This window comes from Micropterus salmoides, unplaced genomic scaffold (assembly GCF_014851395.1).
Source record: "Micropterus salmoides isolate LMB-PRFRI ecotype aquatic unplaced genomic scaffold, ASM1485139v1 Ms_hic_scaffold_4, whole genome shotgun sequence".
Taxonomy (NCBI): Eukaryota; Metazoa; Chordata; class Actinopteri; order Centrarchiformes; family Centrarchidae; genus Micropterus; species Micropterus salmoides.
The window spans coordinates 19,272,199-19,284,647 of record NW_024043372.1 but is presented as its reverse complement, the minus strand read 5'-3'; the positions used below and the strand labels follow the sequence as shown (position 1 = coordinate 19,284,647).

General features: G+C 39.1%; 2 protein-coding genes across 8 annotated transcripts in view; one reads left to right on the top strand and one right to left on the bottom strand.

Annotated features, from left to right (window-relative positions):
* Positions 1-7: 7 nt before the first annotated feature.
* Positions 8-6,981, top strand: abhd14b (abhydrolase domain containing 14B). 3 transcript variants are annotated; one of them, XM_038697017.1, is made up of 4 exons: positions 8-147; positions 2,464-2,678; positions 3,746-3,987; positions 5,908-6,981. In XM_038697017.1, the coding sequence occupies exons 2-4, from the start codon at positions 2,465-2,467 to the stop codon at positions 6,085-6,087; spliced, it is 636 nt and encodes a 211-aa protein (XP_038552945.1). In that variant the 5' UTR covers positions 8-147; position 2,464; the 3' UTR covers positions 6,088-6,981. The 3 variants fall into 3 exon arrangements, with proteins under 3 accessions (XP_038552945.1, XP_038552943.1, XP_038552944.1); XM_038697015.1 differs by lacking the exon at positions 8-147 and adding an exon at positions 255-355; XM_038697016.1 differs by lacking the exon at positions 8-147 and adding an exon at positions 291-421.
* Positions 6,982-7,065: 84 nt separating this feature from the next.
* cacna2d2a (calcium channel, voltage-dependent, alpha 2/delta subunit 2a) overlaps positions 7,066-12,449 on the bottom strand; it is a 156,992-nt gene continuing 151,608 nt past the window's right edge. For all 5 annotated transcript variants that reach the window (XM_038697010.1, XM_038697011.1, XM_038697012.1 and 2 more), the window contains one exon: positions 7,066-11,082. In XM_038697010.1, the coding sequence (XP_038552938.1) occupies positions 10,960-11,082 (123 nt within the window). In that variant the 3' untranslated portion in view covers positions 7,066-10,959. The remainder of the gene's footprint in view (positions 11,083-12,449) is intronic.

Genomic DNA, 12,449 nt, shown 5'->3' with positions numbered 1-12,449 from the left:
AGTAGAACAATTTCCAGAGGTTTTTTTTTTTTACTTTTCTTTCTTCCTGTTTTCCGGGTAATGAAGTGAAACTACAGCTGCTCCGAGACTAAGCTGCCCTGCTTTATTTTGCAAGTTTATCACCGATTCTTTGTTGGAGGCTGTCAGGTAAGAAGAAGAGGCAGATGTTTTCTCATCGTGTTTGTGATTGAGAGCAAATGTGCTGAGCGCGAGCTCGATATTACAAATAAAATGATCTAATGTGGACTTTGGTCAGACTGTTAAACCTGCCAGCTGTGCACAAACTCTTCATTTACTCTGACACTGAACTGGACAACACGTCTCTGAGTTGAATCCTGTTGACAACAACATACAGGTCCGTTATTTAAACGCGCGGGGAATTTGGAAAAATTAACAGCAACGTCGTGCTAAACGGGTTAGAGTAAGTCTAATCCAATAAATGTCTCTGTGGAGCAGCTTACAATGTTTAACTTCTTGAAACGGTGCCAGAGGGGTGTGGATTTCATGTGCTGCTGCAACGTTTGAGGCTGTTGTTTTTGTTTGCCATGCATAGGTGCTCTTCTGAACTAAACTGAAGGGAAAAACTCTCCAGCAGCTCCCACCTGATCCTTTTGGATAAAAGCTTTAAAAGCTTTTTTGTAGTAAAGTTGCCTACTGTACTTTAAGTACAATTTTAAAGTACTTGAATTTACCTGAGTATTTCCATTTTGTGCTACTTTATGTAAGAGGGATGTACTTATTCAATATCCAACAGGATAACACTTTTCTTTAACTCCCCCTATTTAGCATTTACAAGCGTTATACAAACATTTAATAAAAGTTTATAACTAATGGTGGTAAAAGATCTTTTACTTAAATAAAAGTAGTAATACCACAGTGTAGAAATACTCTGTAACAAGTAAAATTAGAATAATCAGAATAATGTTTATTATAATATTTTAGATTATTATATTTATTGATGCATTAATATAGTCATCACTGTAATGCTGCAGCTGGTAAAGGTGGAGCTGATTTTAATTAGTTAATAAACTGCTGGTTAGCTTTTCCCCTTCAGGGATCAGTAATCCATAATAATACATTACACTTTACTTGTTGATTATATTTTTGTATTATTAATTTGAATCTGGAAAGTAACTAGTAACTTACATTATTAAATCAAGTGGATTTAAAAATACAATATTTACATTTAAAGTACAGTTTATATAATAGTTTGTTGTAGTACTAATACCTCAAAATTGTATTTAAGTTCAGTCCTTGAGTAAATGTTCTTTCTTGTAGTTCAAGTTTCTTCCACCACTGTTTATAACGCATGATTATGTAGTTGTTTGCAGTTATAAGAACATTTCAACTATTTATTAATGTACAGTATTTGTTAGTAATTAAACCTTCTCCTATAAAGACAGATTTAATATTATTACAACTATTTCTTTTTAATATTTTCATTTATTATCTGTTTATACAGCAGCCTTCATTGACAGGAGGGGTTATGGTTGTTACAATAATAAACACTTATAGCTGCTTACAACCACTTTATAGTGGGTTATAAACCATTTGTTAAATATTTAGATACTGCTTATTATGCTAACTATGGGGATTTATAGTAAAGTGTTGCCTTCAATAACAGACAGTTATTTTATACAAAACCTATGATGAGCTTATAAAATACAGTTCACATCTACCAGATAGTATATAAATTAAAATTAGCTCCACATCCACTAGCTGTTACATTAGATGCTGCTTACACATTAATGCATCACTGTGACTAATAATCCAGTATACATAGATAGTAATGTAATACTGATGGGAGCTATTTTTTCTGCAAAACAAGGACTTTCACTTTAAGTACATTTTACTGCTAATACTTCTGTACTTTTCCAGAAGGCATCTGAAGGCCACCACTGTCACGGGACAACCACATGCTGCATCCTGCACCATAAAATTGCGTTTTGTTAATGTTTCATGTTATGTACTTTATTTTAGAGTTACATCTATTTTTATTATTAATTAATTCATCAACAATTTTTTGATTAGTTGTTTAGTATATAAAACATCAGAAATAGTGAAAAGTGCACTTTTTTTAAACAGTCCAAAATCCATATTCATGTATAATTCAAACTACAATAATATAAATTTGAAAAAATCAGCAAATCCTCACATTGAGAAACTGGAACAAGAGAGTGTTTGTCAAAATGATTTATTGATTATTAAAATTGTTGACAATTTATCTTATGTTGATTGACTCGATTGAGAGGGTGTCTTGTGCTGTTCAGCTTGTGAAGCCCTCTCAGGCACAAATCTTCAGCGCTTCATTTTGTGTGGCCACAGTAGCGGAAGAAGTGTTAAGATCTAACCACACCATAATAATAATCAACTACAAGTAAAAGTACATTTAGAATTTAACTTAAGTAAAAGTATTTAAGGCGATGGTTTTGTGTGTTAAAGTGTCGTCTGATTTCTGTTCAGGATGTCAGTTGTTAAGATGACTGAGGGGAGTGTGCAGGTGGAGAGCTGCAAGGCGCCACTGTTCTACAGACAAAGTGAACCGGCCACAGGGGAAGTGAGGATGTCGGTTTTACTTCTTCACGGCATCAGGTTCTCATCAGAAAACTGGCTCAGCATCGGCACTCTGGACACTCTGGCCAAAGCAGGCTGCCGTGCGGTCGCCATCGACCTGCCAGGTGAGTCTAATGGGAACATGCTTGATTTTTTTCACTACTTCACACAAGTCTGGAGCACCAACCGGACAAAAAAAGGCCCTAAAAGCCCCAGGTTCACTGTGACTGGTCTTTGGTGAGTTGATTACTTGCAGATATAAAACTGAATTTGTACCAGTAAACTATAATATCAACCATATTATTACATAATATTGTGGCCCTGTCTTTTAGAGGTGCTCTGTGTCGAAATCTAGTTCTAACAATGTCATTCCTTTAGTTTATATTGTACTCACATGATGCATTTTCCCAAAGAAAGCTCTGCTTCATCAAATTAACACAAACTAACTGATATTCTGATGTTACAGGAAGGGGGCAATAAAAGCAAAGAGTTGCCTTTACACACTAATCCATGATGGTAGTTTTATACATGTATAAAACTACCATCATGGATTAGTTTGTTGTTTGACACTGTTAAATCACCCCTCTGTAATCTGTGAGGGACAAAATAATTAATGAAAGAGTGGCACGGCAGTAAAGTACATTACACAGTTGGTTACTGTAATGATGACTGACTTGATGAATGAGTTCTGAGTTATAAGGAGAACTGTTTTTCTGACTTCCAAGCGGATTTATGGATGTTTATTCGCGATGGGTAATGTTATCCTTGGGCAATGAAAGTCACACTGTACTTAAAAATATGTGTATAATGTCTGTTTGACTGAGTTGTGACCCCAATAGGGAGTCTTATTTTTGATGCAATTTGGGGCAACTGGGCACTAAGGGTTTTAAAGTACCTTAATTGCCTCTATGAGCTGTGTGTCACCGTCACTGCTGCTGGCGGTGTTGGTAAGTGGGCCAAATCAGCAACCAAACTACAATAACTTCCTGTTGTTTTCAGAACACCTGCAAGCACCTGTCCCTTTCCCCTAAGGAAGCATCTTTGTTTCCCCCGCTGCGTCTCACAGTTTGAAAACCTCTGATGAAAATGTTCTGGTGTCCAACAAATATGAAGAATGATGAATCTCAAGCATGAGAACATACCTTTGCTCATGTCCACACCTGCTGCCCCCTCTCTTTCCATCTATCCACAGGACTTGGCCGGTCTAAATCAGCCGAGGCCCCGGCACCAGTTGGAGAACTGGCCCCTGCAGGTTTCCTAAAAGAGGTGTGTGAACGGCTGAGCCTGAGCCCGGTGGTGGTGATCAGCCCGTCCCTCAGTGGGATGTACTCCCTCCCATTCCTCCTCCAGCACCAGGCTCTGATACGAGCCTACATCCCTGTAGCTCCCATCTGCACCGACAAATTCACAGCAGAGCAATACCAGAGTGTGAAGGTACAGTCTGATATCCCTCTTCTTTATATTACTTTGTAGTTGCCTGTCCTGCAAAACTTTTTTCTCCTCACTTTCTCTTTAAAGGATAACTTTAACACAACCGTGAATGTGAACCCCATTTTCCAGCACCTTCTTCCCTGAGGATTTTTATTTTATACATGTGACCATGAGAGGAGCAGATATCATGTGACTTTATACTTTCACAAACGCCACTGGCTTTCATCCAGCTGCCAACTATTTCAAAATAAAATGCTTTAGATGGCAAACCAAGTTGAAGGTACATTATCCGTGAAGGAGAGGGGAAAATATCGGAGCAGAAACAGTGACAATGATACCAAAGTGGGCTGTTTATAGCATGTATAAATACATACAGAAAAACAGATAAAAGGCATGTGGTGAAAGGTAACTTGAATCAACCGCATTTATTTGACAGCTATTAGTTTCTTTGCAGGTTTTAGATATATCTAAGTGGTTCAAATTATCTCCATCTTGACATAGTGCAACTTAAAACTTAAATTCTGCTTACGCGTTAAGGCATCAGTAATTATGATGCAATAATAAAATAGTAAAACACTCATTGGCCATTTTTAATGGGAGCTTTTACTTTTTATACACGTTACGTTTTTACAAGTGAAAGTATTACTCAGCCAGTGAAAATAGTCGCATAATGTCTTCTGTGGCTCTGGAGGAGCTTTCAAAAGGCTGAGAAAATAACCCTGATGACGACTTAGTGATGCCATCTTGGTTTGGTTTATAACAGAAAGGCTGTGTCCTAAATCACCCACTACTCGCTATATAGTGAGCTCGCCATTTTGTAGTGCTGTCCAAATGTATAGTGAGAATTATTTTACCCTATATAGTGGACTCAAAGTATCCCAGGATGCCTTTTTCAAAAGTAGTGTACAACTGATGGTCACTAACCAAGCTGTATATACCATCATGTATTACGCTGGTAGAAAAAACAGTCCACCAACTGATTGTCCGACAGCTATGAAGTAATTAACGGCACAGACATAATGATCGGAGTAGTGTCCGAAAGTGTTGTTTTCATTTTGCGGGTGAGCTCACTATATAGTCCTCTACATACAATTCACTAGCTAGGGAGTAGAGAGTAGTGAATGAGTGGTTATTTTGGACACAGTCAAAACCTTTCATTACAAACTGTAGACAAAAAGATGCTACTGAGTAGTATTTTGGAAATTGTAGGTTCCAACTTTTTTCGAAATGTGATGTCCAAACTCACCAGAAGGCTGAAGTGTTTATATCTCTTACAAATGGCCACTTGAAGGCGGGGTGACAGGTGGGTCACCTGGGGGTGTGTGTAACTGGGTGCAATAATAGTTTAACTATGGGGATGATAACGCACAATTTCTTTTGACTGTTTTTGAACATTCGACAAACACACTGACTTCTGATGAAGTATGTTAAAAGTCAGGATAATTCGGCCTCAATTGCTTCCTTTTGCTTCTCTGTTTAATCTGTATTTTGAAAGTCCTCCAACTTTAAGTAAATGCCAAACTAAACCACTGGAGTACCTTTTTAATGCAGGACTTTTACTTTGTAATGGAGTATAATTATATTGGTGCATTGTGACTTTTATTTCAGTGACGACTTTTTCCATAGCTAATGTGATGTGAATATTATTATTATACCATTAAGGCCTGCTAGACTAGTCTGTTCCTACCCTTTTATTTATTCTCATTGACATGAAGACACATAAATGAGTCACACTTAAGAAAAATGAAAAGCTTGCTTTTTATCTTTTTATAAGACCTGTTTGAATGTTTTTTTAAACTTGAGGTAAAATACAGGACACCCACAAAATCCCATTAGCTACGGGTTTGAATTTAAAAACAGATTTTAGCAAGAAAGGATCTCTTTGTCTTCATGTGAAGCTTTTGTGTCCCGCCTCTTCTCCAGGTCCCATCACTCATCGTTTACGGTGACCAGGACATTCAGCTCGGAGAATTGTCTCTCGGCAACCTGAGCAATCTCGCCAATCACAGTGTGGTGGTGATGAAAGGAGCAGGTCACCCCTGTTACCTGGATGACCCGGACACTTGGCACAAGGCTCTCACGGATTTCCTCAATACGCTGTGAAGCTCTGAGATTCTCAACAATCAGCCACACATAAACACACTGTTCATTCATGAGAAATTTAGGCCACACACATCCTCCTGCATGACCTGATTTTGACTTTTTTTAAGTCTCAGTAATGAAACTGGAAATCAAGACTTTTCTAGTTATGAGGAGATGAGGCTCGAAGTAAGACATTATGATAAATACGCTTTTCACATCGCTGTTCAAAGGTAACAAAATCCACCTACCAGCACTAAAACAAACTAACAAGTTATATTTGGTATGTTTAATTAGTTTGTTTGTTGGCTGGGACCAATAAGTTCCTGGAGTTTTTGTTAGTTTGGCACCCCCAGCTAAACGCAATTTGTTGGTTCTTGTACAAGTTAAACAAAAGTGTTAATAGTAAGTTATATGCTGTATTCTGACTCGTCACTCTTACAGAAGTGCCTGAAAACAAAAGAAACACGGATGCTGCACATCAACCAAGGACCGCTGTTAAATGTATTTAACCAATGAGATTTGGTGTTATATTGTCAATACATGGTATTTTATTCCTCACATGGCCGACACTGCAACCATACATCCGTCTTGATGACATGAATGCTTGTTAAGTTGTGAATCTTTCCTGTCTCTACCTTCCATCCCATATGGCATGAACACGGCATTTGAGATGCTGATTGGCAGATTTTGTTCCCTTTGGACAGAGCCAGGCTAGCGCTTTCCGCCATTTCCTGTCTTTGTAATAAGCTAAGTTAGCCGGCTGCTGGCGGGATTCACATTTCGGTTATTTTCAGGAAAGCAAAATCAATTGTGTCATCTCCGACAGAAAGTATATATCTCAAGATGTCTCATTTTCTTTTATACCATAAAAATTAATACTGTGTATTACAATTAATAATAAAGTTCCGATTGTGAGTTTATTGTTCTTTTCATATATTTTATATTGAATTAAATGAATCTCCACCTGTGTCTGACAAAACAAAACACCAGACGCTGAAATGAAGTGAAAAATATGAACATTATTTAATAACTGATTCTCTGTAATAAACAATTTGAAAATATTTTACAAGGAGTCACAGACACAATATTTTACAAATTTTGCCCTCTTCTTTTTTCTTTTTTTTAAGCTTCATCTGTACAAAAGAATGGAGCGACATGGACCAGTGCCCAGAAAAGAAGGAGCTAAATCTTCCACGCACACCAACATTCACACTCACACACGTACAAGAAATAAAACAAAGTAAAAATAAATTGAAAACATTTCGACTTCAGATCTCAAACTTATCAACAGTGCTGTATTCCTATATAGATTTTTTTAAACTTCACTTAAAATTCGACTGATTTTATTCATTTTTTTTCTCTAAATGTTGCTGTTATTTTTTTCACACACTTGTCAGACATGGTCACATAGCACCAGACTACAGACTACAGAATCACATACACACGTGTCTTTCCCACGGAGACGCACCAACACGGATGCAGCGAGGGTCTGGGGAAGGGGGCAAGAGGCTTTATGAAAACCATCCCCTACTTATTTTAGGGTCGTGTCCTAAAGCTGACCCCTCCCTCTCATCCCCAAGCTGGTCCAATTTTCTATTTTTTTTATTTTATTTTTTAAATTTTTTTTGGCAAAACCACAGAAATCAGATGTGTGTCCCTCTAGAAGATTTCTTCCGTTGGGATTCACACACAGACGTCACCACGTGATTCCTCCATGACCTTCGCTTTGACAGGCCCGTGCTGCTCTGTGGAGACCCACTCCCTGAGCTTGCCTCTGACATTCCACCCGCTCACCAAAAGAAAAACCACCTGGGAAGTGACGTCCTTGGCTTACTTTTGCCCGGTGCTTGACATCTCCCAGCTGGGCATGAATAAGTGTCATTACATGTTTGCTTATAGGTGTATGTGTGTGTGCGCGCGTGCGTTCTGCATAATGTCTCGGTGCAGGTGCACAAACTGTAGTATTTAAGTTTATGTGTGAGACTGTATGCATACAGAGCCAGGAAAAGAGAGGAAGTTGCAGGGGGTACATTTCCACAGGCACATGTAGCGCTCATTTACAGACAGTGGAAATACTGTAGGGATATACAGACAGAACTAATGGCACAGGACAGAGACAAACAAATGCCAGAAAAGTAAATCTGCATCCGGCATCAGATGACCTGGCCAGTAATCAACACTGAAAGGAGCCGAACGGGAAATACATGCCTTTAAATTGAATTTTTTTTCATTTTCAGAGTCAGATTTGTTTGGAGCCGCACTGTAGTTACTGTGCCGGCATGTTTGTCACATCAAATAGTACCAACAACTGTACAGAGTGTGTAGTTAAGGTTCAAATCGACGCGTGAGCCGTCCCACCTGAGCGATACAGTGAGGTCTGGGTGGGTGTGAACATCAAAAAAGGTCAGAGGCTTTTGAAAGCTTTAAACTCCCACCTGCTTTCAAGCATTTTAAAATCGAACAGGCATCAATCAATCAAAGCAAATCATTCCAAGACGTACAAATACTCAAATTAGAGCTCACTACACTTACTGCAGAACACCAAGAAAAGTCAGTGGGAGTGAATATTTTGGAGGATCTATTTGTGAGAGTAGATGATGGCGGGGGACATATGAGAGCTCCGTAACACTAAGGCATTTAGAGAGGCTTTGTAACTATGTTGCATTTGAAGCGGAAACACTGATAAACTACACATTCTTTCGGACACCTCTGCTCCCTTTGATTAATATTTAGGCAGACTGATGATGGATTCTTTTTGTTTCAGTAAAATCCCTTTTTTTCTCTCTACAACACTGGATTTTGTCCACTGCAAAGCAACAGGAACCCCCCCCACACACACACACACTATGCTACACAACTGTCATCCCTCATACACTCCACAACTCATTTAAAAAGACCCTTTCCCTTTGAGGGGTTTTAAACTAAAATTAACACACACACACACACACACACACACAAACACACACACATCAAACAAACAAACACATACGATTCAGGCAGATCTGTAGCGGTCAGGTGGCCCTAAAAACACTCTATGGCCAGGTAAGTCGCTGTATACTGATAGTGTATCGTAGCTCTATACATGGCTTTGTAAAGGAACGGTATAGTAACTTCATACAATGGCAGTCAGGTGGCTCTGGAGTGGGTACAGCAACCACAGCCGAGAGGGCAAATACATTAAGCTAGAGCGCCTTGGCTCTGTGTAAAGCTATTTCTATAGCCAACAGATTCAGTCTCACGGGCTCCTGTGTTATCCAAAGCCTCAAAGATAGCTGCTTTATAAAGGTACTATACAGTAGCTCTACTCTTATACAGCCGATGTGGTCCAAAACAAAGTGCATCAAGGCACTATGAAACAGAGCGGCTCCTAAACATGGGAGTCTAAATGACTTTTCACACATCGTAATGATCAAATGATGAACTGTGACAGATTACAACCAGACTACTACTGTACGTGATCACCATATTTAGTTGCCTCTTCTGCACTTTTGTTGGAGATGTTGATAAGCCCCTATCCCCCAGCAGCGAATGGTTTTGAAGTTTGAACAGCATCAGTCAAAGGTAATACAAGCCCTCCACCCCCCACAAAAAAAAGAAGAAAATACCCCACCTAGAACTACTATGAGACGGTCATGAGGCAGAGATCTTGGTATGTCTGTTATGTGAACAGAAGTAAAGCACATAATACATATCGTGATTAGGTTACTGGAGAAGCCTCATGAGGATTGGCAGAGGTGAGCTTTCGCAATCAGAGAGCACAGAGGTTTCTTTTTTTTAACATCAGTCCAAACAGGAGGTCAGAATGGTCGATTGATCATAAAGGAGAATACTACACAACATCAACAATGCTCCAAAGCCGCAGTAACCGAACACTGATTCATATTTCACAGCTGTCACTAACGTGTGAGCCAGACAGCACTAGCCTTTAATAGGGAATATAAGAGAAAAGTACTTCAAGAAATGCGATTATCATCATGTAATTACAATAATCCCCAGTAGACGTCTTTTAAAAGCATTAATCTGTAATTATGCGCTGCACAAAATGAATCAGCTTTCAGTTTCTGAGTGTCTCCTCTTCCTCTCATGGTTTTCCCTAAATTCTAAATCAGAAGCAGTTTCCTCTTCGTGTTTGGCTATAAAAATAAGACCACATGAAAGTCTATCTCATTTTGGCAAGTAGATATAGTGCATAAATGAATTCATGTCTTTTTAAGTTAACACCTAACGACTTCCTTTTCAAATTAACAACCAAAAAGTACTGTATGTTTAGATTACTCATCACTTTTAGTTTAGCAGTTTATACTTGACATTTTGTATACTTGACAGTCCTTTTTTTTTTTTTCTTTTTTTTTTCTGTTATTTTCTTTTATGGTGGCTTTAACTGGCTGAATGGTCCGCGGCCTCTTACGAGAGGTGAGTGACATAGCGGTGTGATGGAAGAGAGAAGAAGGAGGAGAAGTCCCACCGTCTGTCTGACAAACAGAGGCGTTGGCGGACAGACGACCTCAGCTCTCCAGTCTGTGTGAGGCAGGAGGTCTTTGTGGAGAACGTCGATCTGTCCTCTTTCCTCTTCCTTCTCTGTTTGGTTGGAGGTGGGTGGCTGGGCGGGGTAGGGGGGGGGGGCGGGAGTCGGATGATCCAGGTGGTCCACCCACTCTTCCTGCAGATGAAGAATAACTGGCTGAGGACACAAACGTCCGGCAGTTGTCACTAAGCGACACGGACTGAAGCGAGCTGGGTAGCGGGGCACTCAGGGCTTCCAACTTGCTGTGATGGCAAGTCCCATTATTACCTATGACTATATCAGGGAGAGGGGCTTAGGGGCGTTGGGTTTGGGTCAGACGGTTTTAGGTCGGGAAACAAGCTTGGGAGCAGAAGTGGAGGAAAATGGAATTAATGTAGAAGAGAGTGAATGTGGGGGCTGAAGGCCGGATACAGCAGAAGCAGCTGAATGAGCAGTAAGGTGTAGAGGGACGGACGGAAGGAGTATCCTCGTCCACAGTCTGACGTGTTCTCCTGCAGAGGGAAAACCGTAGCTTTAAGCTCTGAGTTTTTTCATTACTGCATGCTGATGGAAAACATTTTTTTATTCCATATGTTTTGCTACATACAGTTTGTCAACTATATCTAAACTAAATATATTAAACACTTTTGTTTCATTCTCTGTCCATCCACATGATCAAGCTTTTGGTTTAGAAAGAAACTGCTCAGAAGAAAGTGGACATCATCTCTCCAGTTCACACTTGAGGTGTGGACTGTTTAAGTTAACAGCTCGACACTTTTATTCGCTATCTTGCTGAGAGTTAGATTAGATAGATTAATACCACTCTCATATGTGTGATCAATTTAGCTTAGCAGTCTGGAAACAGTTAACATGGCTCTGTCTAAAGGTAACAAAATCCACCAACCACCCTCCCTAATTAACATGTGAAATCTCATTTGTTTAATCTGTGCAAAAAACAAAGTAAAAACGACAACTCGCAGTTTTAATTGGGGTTAAACCTATGGGCTGAACTATGGCTGAGTCCAAAATCACTCCCTTGTTCACTCATTCACTACTCCTTAAATAAATAAATAAACGATTATTACTAATCGATTTCAAAAACTTACTTACCGTATCAGCAACTGTAATTTTAGTATCCATACAATGCGGAGTTTGCTTACTGGGATTGTTACTAGAAAGAAGTGAACATATAACTCTACGTGCACCACATAGTGGAGACATTTACACACCAATAAATAATAATGACAAAATAAATGGCGGCCAGTAAATATATAGCACTATGTAGAATATTGTGAGTGATTTCGGACACAGACAATCGTGACTTCCTGGAGTCTTTTTTGGTTGCAACCTCACTGCGACAACAAGACTCGAGAGTGGCATCAATCTCCTCATCTAATTCTCGACAATAAAGCGAATGAGCGATTTCCCAACATGTCGAACAGTTGTCATAAACATCACAGCGTGTGACTAAAAGCTGTCTGATAATGCTGGAACTTTCATGATGATGTTAGTAAGGCTAGTGTCAGTATCACAATATAGCTAATGTCACATAAAATCACATAAAATAATTGGCCTGATTTTCCAAGTAATGAACTGTGTTTAACTGTTACATTACATGAAATCAAACTCTTTATGTTTCAGTCAAACTTGTTTTCTGGTTTTAATTACAGCTTGCTGTAGAAACATTGATTTAGACGGGATGACAACATTATAATATTACAGCATTACTCATCACCCAGCCAGACCTGTATGCGTGAATCATTTCTGACTTGGAAAAATGTGAACCTATCCCAACACTTGTGTCCTATTTGCTATCCTTACCTCACTTGTTTTATCAGAATCTATTCAATGAACATTATAGTTACCGATAATTAAATTT